This window comes from Ambystoma mexicanum, chromosome 4p (genome assembly GCF_040938575.1).
Source record: "Ambystoma mexicanum isolate Mex_15411 chromosome 4p, UKY_AmexF1_1, whole genome shotgun sequence".
In the NCBI taxonomy this organism is placed as follows: Eukaryota; Metazoa; Chordata; class Amphibia; order Caudata; family Ambystomatidae; genus Ambystoma; species Ambystoma mexicanum.
The window spans coordinates 252,033,244-252,061,207 of NC_090927.1; the positions used below are offsets into that span (position 1 = coordinate 252,033,244).

General features: G+C 45.5%; 1 protein-coding gene across 3 annotated transcripts in view; it reads right to left on the reverse strand.

Annotated features, from left to right (window-relative positions):
* LOC138453176 (cytochrome P450 2K6-like) overlaps positions 1 to 27,964 on the reverse strand; it is a 346,951-nt gene that overhangs the window by 63,793 nt on the left and 255,194 nt on the right. For all 3 annotated transcript variants that reach the window (XM_069605773.1, XM_069605771.1, XM_069605772.1), the window contains one exon: positions 24,927 to 25,111. In XM_069605773.1, coding sequence (XP_069461874.1) covers positions 24,927 to 25,111 — 185 coding nt within the window. The remainder of the gene's footprint in view (positions 1 to 24,926; positions 25,112 to 27,964) is intronic.

Sequence of the window (27,964 nt, forward strand, 5' to 3'; positions counted from 1 at the left end):
ACTTGTGTTCTTTGTATATGGAGTTTTAGTTAACTCCATAGGCATCATCTTTTCAATTTTTTGTTACATAGCACATTCAGTGCAGTGACACAGGGATGTCTTTTAGACTTCCCCAAGGTTTAAATATCTTCTCTGGGATGGACTACTGTTTCCCAGAGGATGTACAGTGAAATTGACTTTACTAGTCTTTTTCAAATTCATAGACCCAGCACACCAATTTTACAATGGAGTGCTGGAGGTGTTACATAGTATCCCCTATATCTAAACATGAATGTACCCATAAAATGCTACACTTTTCTATTGAAAAGGCTGGTGGCAGTGGTTTTACAACAAACATGAATTTTCCCGACCGCGAACAACGGTATCTAAAAATCAGGGGAGCCATGATTTTCAAGATGGCGCCTTAAGCCCCTTTGTTAAAACAGGTACCAGTCTTCTTTTTTCATATTTTCTTTTTGGAAAGTTCCTTCTAGTGTTTGTCTCTGCACGCCAAACTAGGTTTGGTCCCTTTGTTCATATGTCTTTGGCGGGCTTCAGGACTGAAGACCGCCTCTGGTATCTGAGTGTCTGGGGTGGGCAGGACGTGAGGGAGGTGCTTGAAACTCCCTGTGCTTAGTCTCCTTGGAGACCCAAATGCACTCTGGCGTGATTGGCTGGTTGACTGTCCGGCACGGACAGCCACCCTGCTGGGTGAGTGACAGCTAGGCTTAAATGAATGGGAGAAAACTGTTTAAAAGGCAGGTCTCTTGGACTGGAAATCAGAGTCTATCTTTGGAATGAAAGAATGGAAGACGAGCTAGAAGAGAACCGCTGCTGCAACTCCTGGACTGTTGGTTTGCACGGCGAAGTCCTGCTGCAGGTCCGAATTGCCAAAGCTCCATTGGACAGAGAAGCTCCTTCAAGGACAGCTTTTTCCTTTCAGTTGGTGGGACCAATCAACTCATAAGACACCTGGATACCATTCTCAAGGCTGGTTAGGATTAACCAGTCCAGGAGTTGCAGCAAGTGTCTCTTCCAAGTCATTCTTCAGATTCGTTCATTCAGTGGTCAACTCTGCCTTCCTCGCAAAAGACCTCCCCGTTTATGCAAGTCTCTCCCATTCTTTCGCAGCCTAGCTGTCACTCACTCAGCAGGATGGCTGTCCTCCAAGGACCTTTGGGTGCATTCCTGTAGCCAAGGAGACTAAGCACAGGGAGTTTCAGGCAGCTCCCTCGCTTCCGGCCCTTCCTGGCACGCTGGAGCCAGTGAACCTGTGAGCTAGTGAACCTCACCAAAGATAAAATGAATAAAAAACCAAGCCTGATTTGCCACACAGAGTAAATCTCAAGATGGACAACAAGAAATGGTGAAATAAGAAGACCGGGCCATTTTGACAAAATGGGCACCCATGGATGCTATGCTGCAGTTGCCAACGCAGCCCGCAGTAAAAACTCACAATGGTAGGAAAAAGAAAACACTACCACCAGCCATTAATTGTAGAAAGGGTAGCATAGTGTGTGCTGGGTCTACAAAGTTACAAAAGGTAAGTAAAGTCAATTTCACTTCACTGCTCTTGGAAATAGTAGTTTAACCAAGAGAAAATATTTAAACCTTTGAGAAATCTAAAAGACTTCCTTCCCTGTGCCACTGCACTGAAGGGGCGGTGTGTCACAATGTAAAAATATGAAGCCTATGGAGTATGTCAGACTACAAAACCAAAAGAAACACAATGTTCAAATCAAATAAAAATACATGAGAGAATGGGAAAAAGGTCTCATTCTCTCCAGGATAAAAATTAAAAGTCCTAAGGTCCAGCAAAAGAGCTGGGGGTCTATAGGGTAGAAGGGAATTAGCACATTTCTGATAATGCCCCCTAACATGCTGGCAGAATCAATTGTTGTCATTGGCAGAAACACCATGGACCTCATTACGAGGTTGGCGGTAATGGGTTAACGGCAACGTTAAGGGTGCCGTTGCCGTTAACCCATTACCGCCACATTACGAGGTCCCTTAGCGGGTCGAAGGGGAATGGGGAATGGTTCTCAGAATGGGGATTTACCGGGTCCTCCAAGGTTGGAATGACCCGGTAAGTCCCTATTCCGAGAACCCAGACCCGGAATGCGGTAAGGGGGTAGCCATGGTGCTAATAGCACCATGGCTACCTCCAAACTCGTAATGAGGCCCCATGTGACTGGGTTGTGATGAGTTGACTTTATGATTGGTGCCTTGCAAGGTTCGAGGCATGCACCCATCCTAATCTACTAAATTATGGGAAGCAATTCAGAACTTGATTGTGTTCTAGAATAGCTGCCAGGTCTTTACCAGGAATACTGAAGACATACCGGCTCTCATTCCAAGTCGGGCGGTAGGGGATACCGGGCACTGGTAAGGAGACCGGTGCCGGTAATCCTCTACCGCCCAATTCCGAGGTCCCCTAACGGGACTGAAGAGGGAGAATGGGATACCACCTTCCCCCCAATCTCATCCAGACCATGGCCTAGAGGATCATGACCCAGACACCCCCCACGAGAGGAGTTTGTCTATCTACCCGATGATAAAATACCCTGGTTCAAGAACTTACACATACGAGGAGTATGCCCACCAGCTCGCAAGACACAGACCAACGCCTGCAACATGGACCAGCTCGACTAGAACAACAGCCATAAGTATTCACATCATTAGAAATGCCATGACGACATAGCCAATGAACAAGAACACACGTGCCACCATGCACGATGATCAGTCTCGCACCACCATATTCAGTGCTGTGACGTAGCGGACTGTAATACACACACAGACATGCATCGTTGTTATTTTTCACATAGGCCTCCTGCAGCACTGTAGAAACGCAAGACTCCTGAAGAACTCATGTATATGCTTGCTGATGCTTTCTCGCCACCTATCCCTATGTGATGCTATCCTGTATATCTAATACTGTCCATGAAGATTTGCCTTCCCGCAACCACCATACCATGGATCATGTACCGCCACCCGAACTAGGCCCAAGTAGGCCGCAAGCAAGAGTCCCCAGGCCGGAGCCTCGCAAACGAAAACCCTCTCAGAACAAAATACAAGTGCTGACCATGCAGAACAAGCCCCTAACGAAGGCCCTCAGCCAAGGCCGCAATGTTGCAACTCGCATGCTGCGAGGCCAGCGCCAAGGTTACACCTGCAGATGCCAGGCCCCCAGACACAGAATATAAAATCTAACGCTCATAATTCTGCTCCACCTACGGTCTACACACACGTGACCAAGCCAAACTGACAAGATGCCAAGCCCACGAGGCAGAAAGCAGCCAAAGTCCCATGTCTGGGGCACAGGTTGCAACAACGAAGCGGCAAGGATGGATGCCAGCAGCGAATGGGAAAGACCTCCTCACCAGCCATAAGCAGACCTGTCCATTGTTCGCACTAACACATAGTTGCACATTGTTGCTAATGTCAGGTAGACCGCGAGCTGGGAACATCGGTGGTCCCAGGCTTGGGGGCTCGCGGAAGGACCAATCAGAGCACAGGGGGGCTCATTGCTGACGCCATTACACTTAGCCAATCACCAAGGGTCCCTTTGTAACAATTTCAAAGTAGCAACTCTTAGGGACAGCCCAAGTATACCACCTGACCTGTTCCCTTCCACTAACATTCTCCCTATATCATAACTATACTAACCCTACCACTCTGGGAACCAATCCGAGATGGCAATAGGTTTTGTGATGCTTTTCCCAGGTGACGTGAGTAGTGCGTCATACTGCTGTAAAAAGGGCCTGCGAGCCCCACGGGAGACGAGAGCTTGCCCAGATGCATACAGACTAAGCGTATCCCTGCCGTTTCTCTAAAAACAGCAGAAGTGCCTTGCTCTTCCAGTTGGAAGCACTGCCCGGACAACGCAATCCGGATATTGGCCCTTGGGAGCCAGTTTGAGAAGTATCCCGCCCACGGTTGGCGCGTGTCCAGACGTCGTTCAGATGAGGGGAGGTGGCAAGCCGCTTTGGAGGGGTGCATGTAGTCGAGCGGCCCCGCACAGCGTGAGAATTTAGTAAGCATCACACACCCAACCAGAAATGCAATGTTGTGCGGGAGGGGGTAGGAATTGTGAATAGGGTGGCGGGAGGTGTTTACAGTGTGTTGGAAAAGATTTGATAACTCAGTGACGACAGATAAGTGAGCGGTGGCTGGACAGGTACAAGAACCGTCTTTCACCGCGTCACGGAGAGAATTGGGTGGAGCCGAAAGGCACCACGTGTGATGGCCAGAACGCATTGAGTTGTTCAGATCGCGGGCACCTGTAGGGGAGATGTGTGGTTTTCCTACGAATTGGCGTTTTAGATCAATGAGTGGATGAGGATCCCTACCAATTGAGTATTGAAGCTTGTTAGGTAGATGAAGTTTCCCCGTAGGAGGTAGCTAGATTGTTACCGAGTGCGGAACATAATTGGCTGGTTAAGCTCCCCTGGCAAGGGGTGTATCACACGTGAGGCTTATAAGAGTTTTTTATGGTATTCCTTGCTCAGGTTGTAGGGAGAGCTACAGCTGTGGGGTTTTGGGGACAAAGAGTTAGAATATATAGCATTCTCTTTTATGTCATTAGAGGTTCTTACCAGTAATAGTAAGAGGAGTTGGTGATGTCACTTGTAGGGCTTTAATAGGACACCACAACTGCCCCGTGTTCATCAAGGGGTGGCCAGGGATAGTAGCGGGAGATGGGCGGCATAGACGAAGTGGGGAGAAAGAGCACGGGAAGCACCGACAACACTCTATAAGGGAGGGGGGAGGTGACCGCGCACGTAGAATGCCGGTCACGCTGAGCAAGATGTACAGAAAGGGGAGGGAGAGATTTGAAGAGAAGTGGGGCAGCTGTACAAGCACGTGACACAGGGCACGCAGCCGCAGGGGTCTTCGTGCGCCACGGCCATAGGGGGCCATAGATGTAAAATAAGAGGAGAAAACTAATAGAGGAAAAGAAGTGTGAATTTGCAATTGTATTACTTTTCAGCGGACGATCGGAAGTCCCCAGCATACGGGGCCAGGTAAAGAAGGTTAATATTGGTGAAAAGTAAAGTACAATATGGCAACATCATATGGATCGGGGTCCGGGGTGTGGGGAAATGCTTTAACTACACCCTTCCAACATATGTGTAGAACACTCTCGCCATATAAGGAGAAAATTATCATATAAAGAGAGAAAGGGAAAAACGGGGAAGGGAGGAAGAAGATGGGAGGATATTAGCGAAGGTAAGTAGTGAAGTTAAAGAAGAACTAAAAAGGAACTAAAAAGGAAAAGAGCGGAAATAGGCGGTGAAGTAATGGGGAAGGAGGATGGTGAGTGCGGGGATAAAAGGGTAGAGCATACACGTGCAAAGATTTGGAAGTGGCCACAACATCAACGCAGGGGACAGCTGCCAGAGGAGGAGACCATCATGAAGAGGACTTAATAGATTTATGGACGGTGACGGTGGGTGGGAAACGGCAAGAGTGGAACTCATCTCTCCTTGATGAATTTTGTAGCGAGGAGGAAGACTGTTCGGCGAAAAGTGGGAAGGATGGTGGAAGCGAGAGTTTAGACAAATTATACATAACACCCACAAACAACGAGTCAGAATGGTCATGTGGGAAGAGGGACGACAATAAGAAAGGTGACGGAAAGGCAAGTGAGGTAGAGAGGAGAACGACACACACAGTAGTACAAACACCACCACGCCCACTCACACCAACCCCTGCGCACACACCATATATCAACAGGCTCAGAGAACTTTCCGAAACGCAGGCAGGAAGAGCGGGCAAACACTCCCACTACAAAACAGGAGGGTAACAGGAGAGGGAAAGACAATGAAGGGGATGATAAAAGGAAAAACTTTAACATTGACATGATAACAGAGCTATCGGACACTGAGGAAGAGGGGGAATGCACTGACCTCACCCTGCATGGAAGAGGGGAAACGAGGGGTTATAACTTAATGCCACTTCTGGAAAGGGGAGGGGCAAGGCCACAATATGTACCCTGGAAGCATGTCGACAAAGAAAACATAAAATGTAGACTCCCATCACTAAATGGAGGGGCAAGGAAATGGATATATGAGTTGGAGAAACAAACTGCGGGACAGAAATTAGCGTGATTAGGTGATGTGAAGGGGCTCTTGATAGCTATTTTGGGGGATGCTGCAGATGATATTTGGAAAAGGACGGGCTTCCCAGGGGTCACAGTAGCAGACACGTCACATGATGGAGCGCCATTCGCCAATTGCCAACATGCACTGTGGCAGGCCTTGAGAGTTCAGTACCCGGACACGTCAGACATAGGAGCAATAACATCACAAAAAATGCGTGAGAATAAATATCCTGTTGATTACATCCAGGAGATTCAGGAGAAGTGGCGCCTGGAAACACGGGAACAGTGGGATAAGACACCAGCTATTTTCTATCATATACTAGTACAAGGGCTCCTGGAGCCCGTGCAAAGGCAACTAAAGAAGATAGTAGGGATGGAAGCTAAGGCATGGCCAGAAATACAACTAACTATAGTGCACCACTGCAGAATGTGGCGAGAGAAAATGAAACAAAAGGAGGAAGATAGGAAGGCAGAAGAGGCAAAATTGGTACAGAAAAAAGTATCTAATTATACCATGGAGGGAGCACTAATAACAACGCCAGTGGTAGCAGTGCCAATCCCCACACAAGCAGTAGTTCCATACGACACAACGTGGCAACAAGCAGCTCCATCACAGCAACCAACACAGACCATAACACAACAGATGACACCACTCCCACCATACACGACCACTGCAGGAGGCGGATACATGCAAGCAGGAAACGGAAACTCCAGCAACTACAGAGGGAGGGGTGGAATGATGAGGCGGAGTGATATAGCCAACCTACACAGCAGCAAGGGGGAGGAGTTCGAAGTTACTACCATAACGCGCAGCAAGGATACCAGGGTAATGTGGGGAATTTCACATGGCAGGCCAGAGAACCATTAATATGTTGGATATGCAGGATGGCAGGACACATGTCATGCAGATGCAGGGTAAGGCTCACTCAACAAGGATGGGGGAACGAGGGCCTATAGGAGAGCAACAAGTTTTACAACAGCAACAGGGAGTACAACAATGCCCGCCGCAACAACAAGTACCACTGTCGCAAGCACCACCACAGCAGCAGGTGCAGACAAACACGCTCCCACAACAACAGATGATACCAACACAACAACAGCAGGTGCAACCAGTACACCAGCTTACAGAAATACAAGACAATTTAGTATCAACTACTAATGGACCACCACAACAGACACAGCTAGGGAAAGTAACAATAATGGGCCATAACCCATACACTGGAAGTGGTCAGTCACTATATCCACAATAGGACAGCCCACAGATGTCCTTGATGTGCCCCATCCTATCAGTAACATCTAATAGTGCGGAGGAACCAGGCATAGAGGTAATGATAGGTGACAGAAAATGTTCCTTCCTCGTGGATACAGGGGCAACTAAGTCATGCATACGGGAGGGTCCATTTAAAATGTCAGGTGAGGCCATGCACACTCAAGGATTCTCTGGGGCTCAAGAGTTGGTTCCATTCACTGATAACATCTCCCTATCTTTGGGAGATCACGATATATCACTCCCATTATTGTACTCGAGGCAGTCACCAGTTAATATACTAGGAAGAGACATAATGAGCAAACTGAATATGACAATCTCCTTCACCGAGACAGGAATAATTTGCTCTACTCCAGGAATGAACATGCTCACAGACCGACAAATACTGCAGGCATACTGTGGCAAAACAGTGGCCCGGGCTGAACCTGTAGATGCAGAGGTATTTCAATAAGGGACAGACATGGCGATTACATGGTTGCCTGGAATAGAGGGCAAGATTTGGAGGAGGCTGGCTGCATACTTATTCAGACCAGAGACACCGGCCAGTGAAAGTGAAGGGCAAATAATTTCAGTAAGCATTGACAGCATCATGGCAACTGCAGACTACATCGCGGTACATGTCCAAGATAGGGAGGGGAGGGCATGGAGAGCAGTAATAGCATTGGCAGAGTGGTGCAGACTGACACAAGTGTCTGATGAGGAGCTCTTCTCTGACGACAATGGAGAAGGAGAGATGGTGTTTGGGATGAGCATCCACATATGGTTGAAAGTGACATACAAGCAAGTGGCACAGAAAATGGCTATGGCACTGGAGGCACCTGCCCACACGCCGGCACCATTTTTTGAGGAAGACATTGCAGCAGTACCAGTATCCCTGTGGACCACTAGTCCATATGACGTTGGTTGCATCAAGAGCATAGGAGGAGTGAAAATAAAGTTGATGAAAGGAGCAATACTACCAAGAGTGAAACAATACCCACTCTCCAAAGAAGCAGATGAGGGCATATATGAAACAATAAGTGCCCTGATTGTCAAGGGTATATCAGTACCATCAGAATCGCCTTGCAACACTGCTGTGTACCCTGGGTGCAAAGCGAATTGAGGTTCTTGGCGTTTTATCCAGGACCTATGCCCTTTGAACAATATAGTGGAAGCAGAATACCCCATAGCAGCTAACCCAGCCACGATTTTATGTGGGATACCAGTGGAGGCATCACAGTTTACAGTGATTGACCTCAAAAACGCTTTTTTCTCCATACCTCTGCACCCAGATTCACAACACCTGACAAGCTTCACATACAGGAATACAAAGTGGAAACACACAAGGTTGCCCCAAGGGTACTGTGAATCACCATCAATATTCAATAGAGTGATCCAAATGGATCTTGGAAACATTGAAATGGAGAGCATGGTGCTGCAATATGTAGATGACATAATAATATGCAGCACCACGGAGGAAAAGTGCAGGAGAGACTCAATAAAAATGCTCACAGTACTAGCTGAGAAGGGGTGCAAGGTAGATAAAGAGATATTACAGTACTGCCAGGAGCAGGTACTATACATTGGTCAACTCATCTCGCAGAATGGAAGGAACATTGCACCTCAAAGAGCACAAGCAATAACAAGCACACCACAGCCACAAACAATAACGGAACTGCAGCAGTTCCTGGGCTTATGCAACTACTGCAGGGCATGGGTCTTTGATTATAGCTCATACATAGGACCCCTACTTGAGGCACTGGAGGAAGCACAGAAGGGAGTCAAAAGATTAAGATGGACAATAGAAATGAGAGAGGCATTTGCAGAGTCAAAACATGCCATCTCAACAGCACCAGTACTGGCCACTCCAAAGTATGAACACCAATTTTTTATCTTCTCGCATTGTAACTCCGCATTAAAGAAGGCTGTACTGACTCAGAAAACAAGCATGGGGCACAAAACGATGGCCTTTTACAGTGGACACATGGACCCTGTAATGTTAGGACACTTCCCCTGCGAACGGAGCCTCGCCGCAGCAGCATTTGCGGTGGAGAAATTATCCTCAATAACAATGGGGTGCCCCACCACACTATTTGTGGAACATGCACTATTTGCCATTTTGAACAAGCCTAAATCCACACCGACCACACAGAGGGAATCAGGTTATGAGATTATACTGTCCAGACCAGAATTGACAATTGTTAGATGCAGCACTGTAAAACCAGCAAGGTTCAGAGCAGAGGTGGTAGAAGAAGGTGATTACGTCCATGATTGTACACATGCTATTGATCTATACTCTAGCATGAGAAAAGTGGAGGAAAATGCCCTGAAAGGGGGGTGGTAGATAATGTACATTGATGGGTCCTCACAATTGACCAGACTGATGGGATAAGAAGGACAGGAGCAGCAGTAGTAAAAGTAACAGAGGATTGGATGTATGTTCCAGTAAAATGTGTCCAGCTCCCGCAAAATTATTCGGCTCAGGCAGCAGAATTAGTAGCTCTAATTTTGGCACTAAAAGAAAGTGACGGTAAGAGAGTAACTATATATTCAGACAGCGCATATGTAACATCAACTGTGCACTCAGGATTAATAAAATGGCAAAGAAGGGGGTTTAGAAGAGCTGATGGTACCCCAGTGCAACATGCACAATTGCTTGCCGAATTGATTGAGTGATAGATAACCCTAAAGAAATTGCCTTGGTTAAATGTCAAGCGCATACAAATGCAGATGATCCCATCTCAAAAGGTAATGAAACAGCAGATACCTATGCCAAACATGCAGCATATTTTGGTGAAATGTGGAGCCCCCCGGAAAAGGATAAAGATAAGGGGAGGGCAGGGGCAAGACAAATGTTAATGAAGGAAGGATATACGCATGTTCCCACAATGCAAATAATGGAGTTTCAGGTGGCTGCACCCATGTCAAAGAAGGAACTATGGGTAAAAAGAGGGTGTACAATTTCCCCCGCAGATGCACTGTGGCGTCAAAATAATACAGGTAAGGTGGTTATGCAACTAGCCCTGTTGAATACAGCCTTGACCCAACTACACCATCCAGCACACACAGGAAAGGAAGTGATTGCAGCGCAAATAAATGAAGCATGGTTCTGTCCTGAGCTGAAATCACATATAGCAAACTTTATCAGCAAATGCCTAACATGTAAACAATTTACGGCCGGTCACATGCTGCAAGTGATAAAAGGTGCTATACCCCGACCAGAAGTACCCTTCCTGCACCTTCGCATAGACTACGTTGACATGATCAATGTATGTCAAGGGAACAGATACATGATTGTAGTGGTATGCCCATTCTCAAGGTGGATTGAGGCAGGGCCCTGCTCTCATGTGGATGCTTTCAGACCAGCTAAGTTTTTAGTGAGAGAGGTTTTCCCTAGGTGGGGAGTTTGTGAAGTTTTGCGGTCAGACAATGGCCCACAGTTCGCAAATGAGATGTTTGAGCACATTACCACGCTACTTGGCATAAAGCACAAGTTTGCATGTGTGTACCATCCACAGGCTAATGAAGTGTGTGAATGCCTGAACGGCCTCCTAAAGGAAGAAATAGCTAAAATAGAACAGAGAACTAAGAAAAGCTGGTTGTGCTGTCTCCCCCTGGCTCTATTTGAGCTAAGGAATAGGCCAGGGTCGGATCACCACCTCACTCCCCACGAAGTGGTGACTGGACGTCATATGCACCTCCTACTAACACCAGCATCAAGGGCATTTACTGACAATGATAGCACTGCAAATGTTTTTGGTAATGAAATGTATGAATATGTGTCTTCCTTGATTACTAGTGTTGCTTTTATATCTCAACAGCTCGAGCGCACGCAGGGCGGGTCGAAGATCACGCAACCAGAGGAAACAAGAGAAGAAGAAGAGCAGCATAAACAGTGGACTGTTGCGGAAGGAGACAAAGTTCTCCTCCGCAAATTCAACAGGAAATGGAACAGCCCCAGATTCATGGGCCCCCACTTAGTAGAAGCGGTAGCTCCCAGAGCTGTCAAATTACACGGCAAGAGCGTTTGGAACCACCTACATGACATCAAGCCCTACAAAGGTCAGACCCGCCCTTGCATTATCGACAGGGCCACCACAAATACAGCACCAACAGCATCAACGCCAGACAAAGACACAACAACAATAACAAAAGACAATTATGCCACTGCCCCTGACCCCTCCCCAGCCACAGGTACAGCCATAGACTTTGGACAATCCCCCTCAACTCACCCCATGGTTACGTGATCTCAGAACATACAACAAACCCCCCCATCAAGTTCCGCCCAGCCCCCTCCAAGCCATTACCCAGTGATGGACATTGTTTAACAAAATTGAATAATGCCCACAAATGGATAAACACATGCATGTTCTTTTTCTTTTTCTCGCACATGCAGGTACCGCGTCTGTATTGTATTGTATAGAAAAGACACTACTAACTTTGTGTTCTGCCCAAGGGAAAGTACCACCCACAGATAATAATATCCCTGAAGCCCTGTACCATAGTATCAAAAAAGAAGAAGGATACGTGTGTATAACAACACGTTCATTTTAATAATTTCCCCATCTCAACAAGCAAAGTTCGACATGGGGACAGCTTTCGCCTGGGCATTGAACGACAACATACTAGGGAGTGCTTCATAACTAACAACGTAACGCATTTTTCTAGTGATTTTCAGGCGGGCATCTTTAACATCCCAAAGAATAAAGCTGCAGGACCACAGCACAGGTAAGGGTAAAATGCCAGTGATTTTAGGTATTGTATTAACGTTGGTAGGACTATTGGAAATCACTGGTCTAATTGCGGCCTCTGTCTGGCAAGCACGCTATGCTTCTTGGATTATGGCTGCACCCAAATCTAACAAAATCCCTCCCACTGCTGCAACAGGGACGGTCTCAGGTGGTACAAGTGCTAAAAGAAGTAATGGCAATAGAGAAAAACATAGTACATATGGGGATAATGAGGGAATTGCCACATACATCACAGATTCAGCACACGTCACAAATAACATGTGGTATCAGTACATGACCAAAATTGGTAAACAGACAACTAAGGACAACTGCTATGTGTGCTCGATGATCCCGTACACCATGAGTGCATCAAGAACGTTTGTAGCTACTGAAGTACCAGCAAAGGAAGTAGAATGCCTGCTATAAATGGCCCTGTTCCAAACAAAGGGACGATATAAATGAACTGTGGTATCATTACAATGGAAAACGAGAGACACATATCCATATGAAAAAACTTCATCAAAACACTTACCATGTACAACAGTTATCGCCAACACACTGAAGCGCACAGATACATAACGGAAGGGCCAGACAAAGGAGAAACGAAGAAAGTAACGTTGAATTACATGCCGTGTGATTGGTATGCAAGCGAAGTTGCTGGTGAACTAGGATGCTGGGAAAGAGCTCTAATTATAATATATGGGAGAATATACACAAATGAAGGATGGACAGAAGGAGCAGTAGGAAGTAATGTAGTGATGAAAGAGAATATAAATACGATAAATGAAACAAACCACAAATGTTGGTTGATGTGGGTGAAATATGTTCCAATGTTAACATGGCTGGAGAAGGACGAAGACCCAATAACTATACTACCGTTAACGGCCCCTGCACTGTGCTACCAACACGTAGGTGATGTTGATATCGGAGATAATAGGAACTGTAAAAGTATTGTGCTGCTTCCTGAGGGGAGTGCGGGAACGGCTATCACTATTGGGCCTGCGGCAATAAAGCATATCACACGCTACCTCCATCATGGAAGGGGATATGCACTATGGTACATGTTAATGAGCCGTCACTAGTCGTACCTCAGAAACATATCAACATAGGCAACTTCCCCAAGATAGACAAAGGAAACAAGAGGAGGAAGAGATCTCTGAAGGTTGAAGAAGATACAGAGAAGAACACCGGAAACATCTTGTCAAGAGCGAAAAGACAGGGAGGGCCACTGACTAACTGCATATGGGGAAGATCGGAAACAGCCCTCACGTCAATCCCACCAGAACACAGACTATTTAGCAGAGCGGCAATGTTCTTCTCATCAATAATACACCCAGGACTGCAGGCATACGCAAATGCAAAATGGCTCCAAATAACCAGATGCGAGCTTATGATGACTATTAACTCGACAGTAAGTGGGTTCAACCCCATCAAAGAAGAACTGAGGGCGGTAAGAATGGTAGCACTTCAGAACAGATATGTCTTAGACTTCCTCACGGCAATGGAAGGAGGAGTTTGCACAAAAATTGGACAACCATGCTGCACATTTACCCCTACCAACGACGCTGACAATGGAACAATTACAGAAATAGTCTCCCACCTGGCCCTTATGCATTCGCAAATGGTTGACGAAAGTAAGGGAGTTAAAGGAGATGGCAGCTGGTTCACCTTTTTATGGTCGTGGATGCCTCCATAGCTATGGGATGGCCTGAAACCGGTAGCAGTGTGCATTATTTTGGTACTGACTGTATCCATCGGAGTGAAATTATGGAAAGGAAGAAGAAATGGTGAAAAGGACGAAATGATGGAGATGGTTGGCATGCACGCCATACTGCCGTCTGATGATGACCAACACACTGACTTAATTATACAGGAAAATGAGAAATTACGCAAGTAAATTCTTGACAATCACATTGAACCGCCATCTGTGAAGGTGGAGAATCCAAGCAACCCGAAAAGATATGTTGGAAGATGGGTATACTGTAAACCTGACCGTGGCTGTGTTTACATGTATTGGTCGTTTGAAGATCATGTGAATCACTATGGACACCTGGCAGGAATAACTAAAGTATGGAGAGTGAAAGGAGATAGAGAAAAGGATGAGTTTATGGTCGACAAGTCGACCAGAGGGGGGACTGAAGAGGGAGAATGGGATACCACCCTCCCCCAATCTCATCCAGACCATGGCCTAGAGGATCACGACCCAAACACCCCCCACGAGAGGAGTTCATCTATCTACCAGATGATAAATTACCCTGGTTCAATTACCCTGGTTCAAGAACTTACACATACGAGGAGTATGCCCACCGGCTCGCAAGACTCAGACCAACGTTTGCAACATGGACCAGCTCGACTAGAACAACAGCCATAAGTATTCACATCGTTAGAGATGCCATGACGACATAGCCAACAGACAAGATCACACGTGCCACCATGCATGATGATCACTCACGCACCACCTTACACGAAGAACATATTCAGTGCTGTGACGTAGCGGACTGTAATACACACACAGACATGCATCGTTGTTATTTATCACATAGGCCTCACATAGGCCTCACATAGGCCTCCTGCAGCACCGCAAAAATGCAAGACGCCTGCAAACTCATGTATATGCTTGCTGATGCTTTCTCGCCACCTATCCCTATGCGATGCTATCCTGTATATCTAATACTATACATGAAGATTTGCCTTCCCGCGACCCCCATACCATGGATCATGTACCGCCACCCGAACTAGGCCCAAGTAGTCCCCAGGCCAGAGACTCACAAACGAAAACCCTCTCAGAACAAAATACAAGTGCTGACCATGCAGACCCTGATGAAGGCCCACAGCCAAGGCCGCGATGTTGCAACTGGCATGCTGCAAGGCCAGCTCCAAGGTTACACCTGCAGATGCCAGGCCCCCAGACACAGAATATAAAATCTAATGCTCATAATTCTGCTCCAGCTATGGTCTACACACACGTGACCAAGCCGAACTGACAAGATGCCAAGCCCACGAGGCAGAAAGCTGCCAAGGTCCCACCTCTGGGACACAGGTTGCAACAACGAAGCGGCAAGGATGGATGCCAGCAGCCAATGGGAAAGACCTGCTCACCAGCCATAAGCAGACCTGTCCATTGTTCGCACTAACACATAGTTGCACATTGTTGCTAGTCAGGTACACCGCGAGCTGGGAACAGCGGTGGTCCCAGGCTTGGGGGCTCGTGGAAGGACCATTCAGAGCACAGGGGGGCTCATTGCTGACGCCATTACACTTAGCCAATCACCAAGGGTCCCCTTGTGACAATTCCAAAGTAGCAACTGTTAGGGACAGCCCAAGTATACCACCTGACCTGTTCCCTTCCACTAACATTCTTCCCTATATCATAACTATACTAATCCTATCACTCGGGGAAACAATACGAGATGGCAATAGGTTTTGTGATGCTTTTCCCAGGTGATGCGAGTAGCGTGTCATACTGCTGTAAAAAGGGCCTGCGAGCCCTACGGGAGACGAGAGCTTGGCCGGATGAATACAGACTAAGCGTATCCCTGCCATTACTCTAATGAACAGCAGCAGTGCCTTGCTTCTTGTGTGCGTGTGTCATACTCTCTCTCTCTGGGAACATGGGAGGAGTTGGGCCTCCCAGACCGGAGGTCTGCGGACGGCTCTGCCGACCCCTGGGATAACCACCCCAACAGGACCCATAAGGTACATTTGGTCTGACCAAATGTACCTTACGGTCCCGTTATGGGACCAGGGCGCAAATATCGGGCTTGCCATTTGTGAGCCAGTTATTTGCACCCTCCCCATTCCCATTGAGCCCTATGGGGGCTCAAATGGAAATGGGGAATGGTTTGTTCAATGGGGACTTACCGGTCCCTCCAGGGTCAAAATGGACCGGTAAGTCCCCATTGAACGACGCCGGAGGTGGTACCCGTATGAGAGGCAGCCATGGAGCTCATTGCTTCAGGGCTACCACCATACTCGGAATGAGGGCCTCCATGTCTTACTTCAGTTTAATTGAAGTACCAGTCCCTTACTTGGTGTACCTTGACAGCCATGACACTATAAGTGTACACAATGGGCCTCATTACCAATATGACGGTAGTGTGTTAACCGCACTGGTAAGGATGCTGGTGCCATTAACCCCCTACCGCCGCATTCCAAGGTCCCTCAGCGGGACTGATGGTTTTACCACCCGCCCTTAGCGGGACCTGCTAAGGGACCAGGGAGCTAATAACGGGGCCGCTATTTGCGGGCCCGTAATTAGCTTCTTCACCATTCCCATTGGGCACTATTGGGGCTCGAATGGGAATGGGGAATGATTTTCAGAATGTGGACTTACCGGGTCCTCCAAGGTTGGAATGACCCGGTAAGTCCCCATTCCGACTTCCCGGACCCGGACACAGGTTTGGAAGCAGCCATGCACCATGGCTGCCACCAAACTCGTAAAGAGGCCCAATATTTGAAAGCAGATGCCACCTTTTGGTGGTGCAAACCCCATAGAGATTCAGATGCCAACCAAATTTGGTTGTGAAACAAAAGTATTTACAGGAGAATAGGGATCACTATTATCAACTGTAGACAACTGAAATGGGAACATTCCTAATAATTTTGCCATGTGCCTGATCAGCAAAAGTTATGTATTGCTCATGTATTGTTTGTAACATGTTCTGTCTTGTGGGTAAAAACAAACTAAGAGAGACATAATCCAAAAAAAAGAAAGGCATTACAGAGAGTTCAAGTCACAGAGAAGGACTGTGCATCCATCAGCTAGCAATGTCTCTTGGCCATCACACCCATTTACTAGTAGGATATTATAAAAGAGAGGGCCCTTTGGTTCTTCATCAGGAATTTTACTATTCTGGTCCCCATAATTTCCTTGAGCAACAAAATTCCTGATATGTAAAAAAAGAAAATCGGTAGAATTTTCTCATTGAGAAAATCTTTTGGAAATCAAGTCCTAAGTTTCTCATTTTGCTGTGGCCGCTGAATGTTTTGGATGCGTGAAAAACCTGTCTTTGCCACATCCACAAAATCTGGAGCTGATGAATATTTTGACCTATTACTTTGTGTTTTTATTTTTTTTAGTATGGTGATTTCGGGTGGTAATTTCACAGTGGTAGATTGTGGTAACTTGGGGTATGTTTATAGTGGTGAGACTAATTTTAGAATATTGCCTAGTAATTGTAGTTTTCCAGGGTCACTAACAAAAAACTAAATATTGGACTAGGTGCACTCTGGATGAATGATTCATGCTTCCTCATGGTACCTTATGTACAATACCACAATACACCCTGTTGGATGAATTTGAACACTTATAAAGCAGGCAATTAAAACATTGCACATTCATTCAGACTCTCTAGCTAAACATCTCATGACATTTACTTCACTTTGAAATATTTTTTACTACACTTCTGTCTTTTTATGCATTTCAAATAAAATAGACTGCAATAAAACTATAGGTTACTTTGAAATCGTTATTCATCATACAAATATAAATATGCAATTTACACAGAAAAACAGTTATGCCCTGGTATATTTAAATAGTGTGAAGGCATTTCAATAGATTTCAAACTTGCCCCTGCCAAGTCTTGCCGACTGTCCTTGGCAACGTGGAACTTGGCAAGAGAAATACACTTTGAGAAAAAGAAAAAAACAGAGCAATGCTTTTCAACACAAATGCAGGATTACATGCACGTTAAAAATAGACAGCACCTAACATGACATGTTCTACTTAGCCTTGACTACCTGACGCCATTCAACAAAGCAGCTCCTCACTTAACTCATATTTACCTAGAATGTTGACACTGTTTCTAATTCAGTTTGGCACAGATATCTTCCTCAATCTTTCCACCTGCCTCACCAGGGTTGTACAGATAAGAACTGCTCCAGCATCAGACGGCCTCAAGCAATGAATTTCGTCTGCCTGTTCAGACTCCGTTACTTTGTGTCCCAGTGCCCAAGGATGTCTGAATCTACTCCCTCATTCAAAACTCTTTATATTAGATCTCCCTGCCACTCAAGGGAAATACCTCAGCTTGAGTTGATCATTACACTGAAAATTGCACATGATTTCATTGCTGGAGAGCAAAAGATACATCTCTCCTTGCTTCCTGCTTCATACCATGGCCTGCTTTCAGTGAAACAGATCTTTACATTTGGTATCACCAAGCGCAAATTCAGCCTGCATGTTTAATTTTCCATTTAAAAAGCACCATGAATTTTCCAAATCTGCCTTCAGGTTATTTCATCATATACTAATTTGCACTAAATGTCATTAATTGATTCAGTTACAAGTTAACTGGTGTTGGTTAGTATGTTAATTTAAATGAGTATTATATTTAGTGCAGCCCAGTCCAATGAAATATCATCCTGATGAAACATGCAATTTCAAGCATGTGCTCTGTGCATTGGAGTTTATTTAATTCTGCCTGAGACTCAAACTCTTGAGTCGAGAAATTAGTTTTCGCCCCCTGTGCCCCTATTGCAGTTCAAGCCCACGCTTACATGTGCATGCTAAAACGATGAGTCATTAACATGTAGAGTCTCATTGCCCCTAGAGCTACTCATTCAGACCACACATAGCTTCAACCATGATAGGAAATCAGCAATGCTCTCTATGCTGGTGATCCAAATGCATCTCTGTGCACATATGCATTATGATGCATGTGCAGAGGCAGATATGTGTAACTGAGTTCATATGAGTCCTCTGCAATGACAGCTATGACGTTTCTTCAGGGTGCCTGTGACAAATCAACTTCTGTGGACACCAGTGGTCCAGGGATGAATATCAGTTTTTAATCCATCAATCAGCCTCACACCTCTAGTACACCAGAAGGGATCCAAACAGATTGGAAGACAAGTCAATTATAAATCTCCTTGTCAAATTTTGTTAACGTGGACAGAACGGCAGGTTTATCTCCGCAAGGTCGTGGATTATTGGTTAGTTGCAACACAGCAAAAATACAATTATTACCCAATGATAAAAGTTACTGTCCAGTCAAGGTTGTATTAAATACATCTTCTGTATTATTATTAACAGACAGTACTAGCACACTACAAAATACAACCCACGCAGTAAAGGAACACAGAGGACAGACAGTTTCACAAACGAAAGGAATGAACTCTGGATGCTGACAGGAGGGTAGTTGGTAAATTGATCAGTCTAACTGTTCATGGTTATTTGGTTTCGGCACCAAGGGGCAAAGGGTTGTAACTGTCTCTAGGGGCCTTCAAAGAGGAACCAGGGGGCAGAACCAGAATGTACCTGGTGCTTAAAAAATTCTTGATTCTTGACAGTGTCGAAGGGGGTCCAGGGCACTTTGTAACTCCTGAAACAGAGTTTGAGGTGGGAGACAGCTGCATGTATCTGGCGGCAGGCATTTCGGCAAGTGAGGCTGGACGGACTGCTGCAGGCTGGCCTACACAGCAGCTCAGGGCCAAGAATAATTGTCTCTGTGCTGGTTGGCAGATCTGGGGTGCTGTTTGGCGCATCTCCGGCAGCTCTAGCAACTGCGGCATAACAACAGTCAGCGGTGCAGCCAGTTGAGTTTCGAGGACTCAAATGTCAGGAAAATGTCCATAAAACATGGATGCTAGTTGATGCGTGTAGGGGCACTCCTCCTAGTTTATTTGCAGGGATTGGGCCTCATTACGACCCAGGCGGTAAGTTACCGCCTGGGTCGTACCTTTACCACCATGGCGTAAACTATGTTTACGCCATGGTGGTTGGCGGACTTACCGCCCCATTCCGAGGTTGGCGTGGCGGTAAGTCCCCAATCCCCATTTACCCTTCCCCATTCCCATTTTTGCCCCATAGGGCATAATGGGAGTGGGGAAGGCGTTAATTACGCCACCGTAAATTACGGTGGCGTAATTAACAACAAGGTCCCTTAGCGCCATGGATTTTAACACCTGCTAAAAGCAGGTGTTAAATCCTCCATGGCGCTAAGGGACCTCGGAATCAGGCGGTAAGGGTCGGCGCTGTTTACGCCGCCGTAAACCCCTTACCGCCTGGGTCGTAATGAGGCCCATTGTGTCATTCATTCAAGGCAGATGGCCCAAAGCTTTGGAGAGTTTTTGCAGGCAACAGCCTTGTCCTTAGTTCTGATACTCTCTGGCACTTCCCACTTATGAAGCTTGCTGGCAGAACCATGCAGGGCACACTGTGTGCTGGTTGGTTACTGGTTCTGGAGCTGCTGGATGGGTCCTATGAGTGTGGTATCTCTCTCTGTTCACTGGAAGATGTTCAGGTGAGGGATTTTGCTTCCCTCTTGGAACTCCTGGCCTTCCTTCACTGCCCTAAGATGCAAGTTAGACTGTACCTTCAGCCCAGGACCAAATTAGTCTTTCTTACTCCTTTCGAAGTTTTCAGATGATCTGCTAAGTGAGGGGTTCAGCCCTCGTTTAACACAAAATGGGCCCCAGGGATTGCTGCAGGCTAAACCTACCTTAATGAACCATTCCTGGGTCCCCTCCAACAACCTTCTGTTATGCATGAGGTCAGGGTCAGAGTGCTCTGCAACAGGAAAGGTAAGGGGTGACAACATATACCTAAGTCCCACCCATCTTCCTGTCTGTTGTAGATCAATGTGTCTCTCTGGTTAACTGATCCCTCTGTGACTCTTGATTTAAAATGCAGTTCTCCCTTGAAATCTGTGCCGAGAGCAGACTTCCTGTCTCCCTCAATTCACATACTCCTCCGCTCTGAAAGGGATCCTCGCTGCAGGGATAACTACGGAAACTGATGGAGCCAAACTTGCCATTCATTGCCTTTCATACAGAGGGATGGGAACTCACTTCAGGTTAACACATCACATACAAAAGGGGTGTTAGCACCACATTCCTTTTGTATGTCCAGCAACCAAGCCCCTTCCAGGCTTGCCTCCATTATCTCTCATTAGTATTCACTGCCACCAGCCGAACTAAACAATAGGAAAGTGGAATCATGGAGACTTTGATATTTTAACTAGGCTGCCCATGACTGGAGGAAGGTGTGCCTTCCCTCTTCTTGAGATGCTTTGATGTACCCATGGCTGTCACATTCCAGCTGAACATGACTGGGGCGGTACCTGTAGTCTGTGTCCTCCCGGAGTACACGTGACTATCCATTTCATGTTGTGAGCAGAGAAAATGCTGCCCTGCTAGAGGTCTTTTTCAACAAAACCTTGAAAGCAAGGGAGAAAATAAGAGCGGCTCAAAAAAGATCAGATTCCAAGTTAAACCAGCCGTGCCCAGATCTAATTCAGCCCCTACAAGGAAACTTTTGTTTACACGCTATTACACCTGAGAATATGATAAAAGTACTTTCCTCCATAAAACCCACATCATGTGAACAAAACGTCATACCCCTAAAATTATACTTGAAAATAAAGAGTTCTTCACACTCATACTTACCAAGATGGTAAATCCATCTTTCAGAGATGGCACCCTACCAAATAACATCAAAACAGTCACTGTTATGCTTCTGAAGAATACACCGGGACTAAACCAAAAGGACCCCATAAACATGCGACCCATCACCAATTGTATTTTTTGACCCAAGGTGATGGACAAAGTAGCCACTTAACAGCTGCAAGAATATGTAGAATCTAACAACATACTGAATAGCCAACAGTCAGTTTTCCGGACAGCGCACAGTACTGAAACCGCAATGCTGGACTTGCAGACGCAGATGCTGAACATCCTCAACAAGGGTAAGCCAGGACTACTCATACTCCTCGACTTTAGAGGAACCTTCGACCGATTGGTCCACAAACAACTCCAATGGGCATTAGGGAAAGTAGAAATTGCTCCGGAAAGGCCACCAGATGGCTAGTTGAATTCTTAGCGAACAGAAAATCCAAAATACACTGGGGAGATAAATTCTCCAAAGAGGCCCCCATAACTTGGGGTATTCCGCAGGGTGCTAGTTTATCACCCCTGTTGTTTAACCTCTATAATAGGTGTCTTTGCATAGTGCTTGACAATATAGTAGCATTTTACACAAACTACGCAGATGATACCCAGTCGGTGGTGCAGCTAAGCAGCAACTATTCAGAGGACAGCACAAAGGTGGAAACACTATATAACACTATAGAGGCATGGATGGAATCAAATGGAATGTGCTTTAATGGCAATAAAAGTGAGATGTTGATTTTCCGATCCCAGCAGGCACAAGCCAAATTGGGACTCGAATATAAATCATTTACCATTAAACAGGCACCCATCATTGTCTCAGACAAAGTGAAAACTCCAGGGCTTGTCATGGAAGCTTCCCTGAGCGCAGGTGCTCAGGTCGAGAACCTCAACAAGATTTGCCTTTATCATCTGCGCTTGCTTAGGGCTATTGGACCCTACTTAAGCGAAGAGAACGCTGCAACCATTGCAAGGGCTACCATTCTCTTCCAACTAGATTACGGCAATGCATTACTTTTAGGCGCCAGCAAAAAGTGCAAAGCAATATGTGAGATTGATGAAAATAATGCGGTAAGAATAATAAGAAAGAAAACCAAGAGCGACCATATCATGGGTGACAGAAAGGCGTTACATTGGTTGACTATCGAGGACAGAATACATTTCAAATGCATGACAGTAGTACACTGGTGTCTCCATGGAAAAGCACCAAAATATCTGAAGGGAAAGATCATTTCATAGGTCCTGAGGCGTTCTCTTAGATCAGAGGCACTAGGCCAGATGCCAGTCCTACCCCATAAACAAGCAAATGGACTGGGAAGAGCCTTCCAGGTGCTATCTGCAGAAAAATGGAACAAGCTGCCCCTAACGTGCAAACTTGAGCCTAATTATGCAATCTTCAGAAGAAACCTGAAAATGTTTATCTTTAAAAAAGGAAGTTGAGCTCATTAGCTCCTGCAATTAGGTAGGGTTCCTGTCCCGTCTTTTATGTTGGTATGATGTCTAATGTTTGCGCTGCGAGGCCTGCGGGGTTTTGGCACAATACAAATAAAAAATAAAATAAATAAATGTGTGTGGAATGGCCTCACATATTTTCGGAGGCTGATCTCCTATCATTAATTTTCATTCACAAAAAATCAAAAAGCCCATGTGAGTACACACTCCCCATGTTGGTGGTCAAATTCCTCACAGTGACCCCTGCAAAATGATACTCCAGTGGTGGACTAGCCAACAAGGATACCTGGGGCCAGATTACAGAAACTTTGCACCGGTGCAAGTGCAAAGTTGCATGGTATTAGCACTAGGGCAAAGTCGTCCCTATTTTTAAATACGCTGGGCCACATTTGATAACTATTGCACCATGACAAGTGCAGTTTGACATATTAAAAACACCAGGGCAAAAATTGCCCTAGTGCAAAAAAGATACATTTTTGATGCATTTTTGCATCAGGGCAAAATGTGCCCTAATGCCCTAGTTCCCTCGTGCCAATACCATTCCGTATTAGCACTATGGCAAACTTTGCCCTGGTGCAAAAATGCAGTAGAAATGTATCTTTTTTTGCACTAGTGCAATGTTTGCCCTAGTGCATTTAATATGCCAAGCTGCCCTTGTCAGGGTGCAGTGGTTTTCTAGTTGTGTGCCACTGTTTTTAAAAAATAGGACAAACTTTGCCCTAGTGCTAATACCGTGCAAATTTTCCCTTGCATTGGCGCAAAGTTTCTGTAATCGGGCCCCCGGAGATGTGCTGTTCAATAAGTTTGACTAATACTCTAAGCATGAACTGTCTCCTACTTGGTGCGTACTACTTCCTACTAACGCAATGATCTGTAAAGCTTTTACTCTGTTATTACCCTGTTCAAACGCTGTGATACCTGTGGGTCTGGGCGTTACACAAATGTTAAAATAAAATAAAATAAATAAAACACCCCATGGGCATCTTTTGTGAGGTTGCCATGTTTTTCTGCTCCTCTTACCCTCTCTTCCAGTCAATAAACACTTTCCTCGCACCTCTCCTCATTCCTACATCCCTTCTTTGTTCAGAGAACCCCCCAAGCTGTACTTAGTGGGATTTGGCTTTCTCACACAGTGTCATCTGGGGCACTGTGAAAAACATGTCCAGTTCACAGTATATCCCTGCAAACCATGAGTGCAGGACAGAGATCAAACGGATTCCCCCTAAAAGGCAGAGTGCCGTTGTGGCACATCTAATGCTGCGTTATGGCGGGAATCCTCTGAATCCCCCAGGTAGAGCCTGCCCTGTGGCAGTGGGAGCAATCGGGTTCTTTCGGACAGATTTGCTGAGTGGCTGTAATTCTTTACAGAGAGTGCTCAGTGGGAGCTGATGCGAATGTGTACTGCACACTCGTCACCAGCCAGAGTCCATGAGGCGTGCTTTAATACCAACTCTCATCCCCCAATATCACTCACACAATGCTGCCCCTTAGTCCTGCCAGCTTTGTCTCGGGAGGATAGCTCAAGGGCAACGTGCTCGGTTTGGAACAAGACAACACAGAGCAACATTGGTTTGATCTCCGGGTCCGTGCTTAGAAACCTCTGGGTGCTCCACACGTTATAAATAACCAATCAGATCAGCCACGGTATAGTTTTAGCCAGACACATCAGACCTTTATCCCTTCAAGCAAGTTTTATTTTTAACATGATTTCACTATGATATTGTTGATTAATTATAAGCAGAGAATTTTAGGATGGATGTAATAAAATAGCTACTTCTGAATGTATAGGCCTGTGTTTCCATTATTGCATTTGTTACTGTGTTGAACTGACCACATGTCTGAGGGTTGCCATGAGAATTTATGATGGGAACCTTCCATTTTCAAGCCACCCTTACAGCCATTTTTCATAGAAAAAAAAACATTGCATTAATAACGTACACCAGTAACTCAAACATTTCACCCTCTCATTATATAGAAATGGGAAGGAATATTTTGGAGGGTCTTTGGAGGACTTTGAATGAATTCTTACCTTGGGTAGGAAGTAGCCCTTGAAGTTGGTGTCCACTGTGGTCTCGCGAGGTAAGCCCAAGGGCAGGATGTTCCCAAATCTCTGGATCTCATGTATCACTGCATCCGTGTAGGGCATGTGCTTCCGATGGGCAGTGGTAGGCTGTTCTGAGCCCAACACTCTTTCAATTTCTTCCTGGACCTTTCCTGGAGGGAAACACGTGTGTGGGTGATATTGCCAGGACATGCTCCTAGATTTATTTTGCAATTGGGGACCTTCAGTGTCCAAAAACAGCAAAGCAAAGCTTAACTGCTGTGCACAGTTCTCTCTTCTCTTTTAGCAACGCACATACACATTCATATATGTGAATGTGAAGTGGAAAAGCAAATATTGAACATGCAATCTCAAAGTGAAAATCAGTATCGACATTTTTGGAAACTGCAGATTGAATTTCCTTCCAATACAGCTCTCCATGTTCAGGATTCACCCAAACAACAAAATGAATCAGCTGCTTCAACGTGTATTTGCCACTACACTCTTCTTTGCACGTTTTCTCTTTCCATGACTCCTCATTAATAAAATGCAGGTTTTGCTGATTTGATGAATGTACATCTCTGCCTTGCTGTTTTTTTAAGTGATCATCATTTTTTTTCTCTTATCCGCCTGCACGTCTTATTTTTGTTTTCCTCCGTCTTTGACTTATTTTGAGATTTTATGTTACTCCAAGATGGAACCCCTGTGCAACCCCTACCCTTTCAGAAGCCCACTACGACTGCAGCCTTTTTGTTCTCCTTTCTTTCAGGCACTATTGTCTAGCCAGGCACATGTTATTCAGTGCACTGCTTCCGCGTGTGATGCATGAGTCAGTGATCCTGCTATGGTAGGGGGCATGCATCAAAAATAATGGCTCTTTTTTCGTCATTGATGGACATCCTTAACTTGAATCAGTCGATGTGACTGAAGAAAACACCAACATAGGCCCTCATTACAACTGAGGTGCAAAGTGCACCAACGTTACCACCATGGTGTAAACTACGTTTACACCATGGTGGATGGCGGATTTACCGCCCCATTACAAGGTGAGTGGGGCGGTAAATCCCCATTTCCCATTTTCCCTTCCCCATTCCCATTTTTGCCCCATAGGGCATAATGGGAGTGGGGAAGGCGCTAATTACGGCACCGTAAATTATGGTGCCGTAATTAGCACCAAGGTGCCTTAGCACCATGGAACTTAACGCCTGCAAAAAGCAGGCGTTAAGGTGGGAATCAGGCGCTAAGGGTTAACGGTGGCGTTAACCCTTAACGCCTGAGTTGTAATGAGGGCCATAGAGTTCTTTGTCTTGCTATCTGAACCCAGGATCCTGTGCTTAGGAGCTGGAGGAGTCAGCCGTTAAGTGTGCTATAAATCAACAATAATAACAATAATAGAAGTCTGTATGTACACCGACTGTCCCCTGTAGGGATATATGGCATTGATTCATGCAAATGCAGATGACAGTGTTTCAATGGAAACAGCTAACAAAATGTGTGCAGATAACAGTCATTTAAAAAAAAAGCAAATGGGTGCAAAGGGGAGCAGTAGATTAGGGACATGGGTCAGCATTTTAATGGAAATAGTCTGAATGCAGAAAAGAGATGGGAATTTATATGAAGTAGGTGAAAGGCCACATGGAGTCAATATATACAGTGAGTTAGGCCTGCAATGACAAAGCAGAGTGTTTGCAAAAAAGACAGTGGGTTCAATGTGCATTCTACACATACAAATTATGAGAATTCTCATCTCTGTAAATTGCATTGAAAATAACCCAGACTAACTGATTAACTTCCCTATTAATAATACCCAATAAATAAGTAGCTCTGCTGATTCATATTACAATGCAATTTCAATAAACACGGATGGAAATCCTTTGATTAGTTTATCTCTTTCACTTCATGGAAGGAGATGCATAAAAAAAACAAAAAACGAAATTCTGAAGTTTATTTTGTTTGCGCAGGAAATAAGTAGATACATGAAGGCCCTCGCGAAGTGATTGGACAGTGGAGTCAGAAGTATAGGAGGTGTCAGATACGTCACAGGGAAGGCAGTGCTACTCTTGATTGACAGGGAGATTGATTAAATAGGGAGCTGTCCTGAAAGGCCCGGCTTTTGCTGTTCGTTCCTGCGCCACTGCTGGGTGCTGGATGTGCACCTGCCGGCTGCAGAGGGACTGCAGTCCTATGTGCCTGGAAGCACAAGGCCATTTCAGAGGTGCCAGAGATCTTGTGGGAGGCAAAGGCTTCAGGGCAGGCAGGAGCAAGGAGGGGTGGTGATGATAAATTACAGCTGCTTCAAGTCCTTATGTAAGAATGTGTGGAATTGAGGAAAGTGTGGATGACTGCCAATTTTCTCTGTGACTGTTTAAACAAGAATAGGGCATTATTTTTAAATAGGTCAATGTAGGTTGTTTAGCACACAGGGAAATAACAAAAAGAAAAGAAAAAGTTCTTGCAATGCATTTGTATTTTGTTTCTCAGAGAATCACAGCTGTGCCAGCCTGTTGGTAAGAGATTATCACTGTGTTATCATGACATGTAATGTTTTGTTTCTTGTTATATATTGCTGCCTTTAAAAAAAAAATAACTGCTATAGCAGAAACAATGCTGGTGTTTAGTGTTTTCTGTTTCACTTTGTACGCCTGATGGTCACTATTTCAGTGGGGGAAAGTAACTAGGAGGATCTGGTGGTTGCACCACAGTGATAAAATATTTACCACTTTATTTACCGCAGGAGGCAAAGTCAGTGAAAAAGGGGAAATATGTGCAAGCTAGAAAGTTTGTATGTTGGTATGAATGTGTTCCACCCTGCATGCTAAAAGGAGGAACGGCACCCTCCAAGGGCATAGGCCTCTTCTGTAAATAAGCCATTGACACAATCTATATGTGATAATTGACATTATTTATGATTTTACTGGGTTACCTACCAATGTACTAAGCCTAGGTGGATGTTTACAGTCAGCCCAAAGTGTATCACAGTTATACAAGGGGAGGGTTTGTCTTCTCACAGGGCAGTGTTTTAAAAG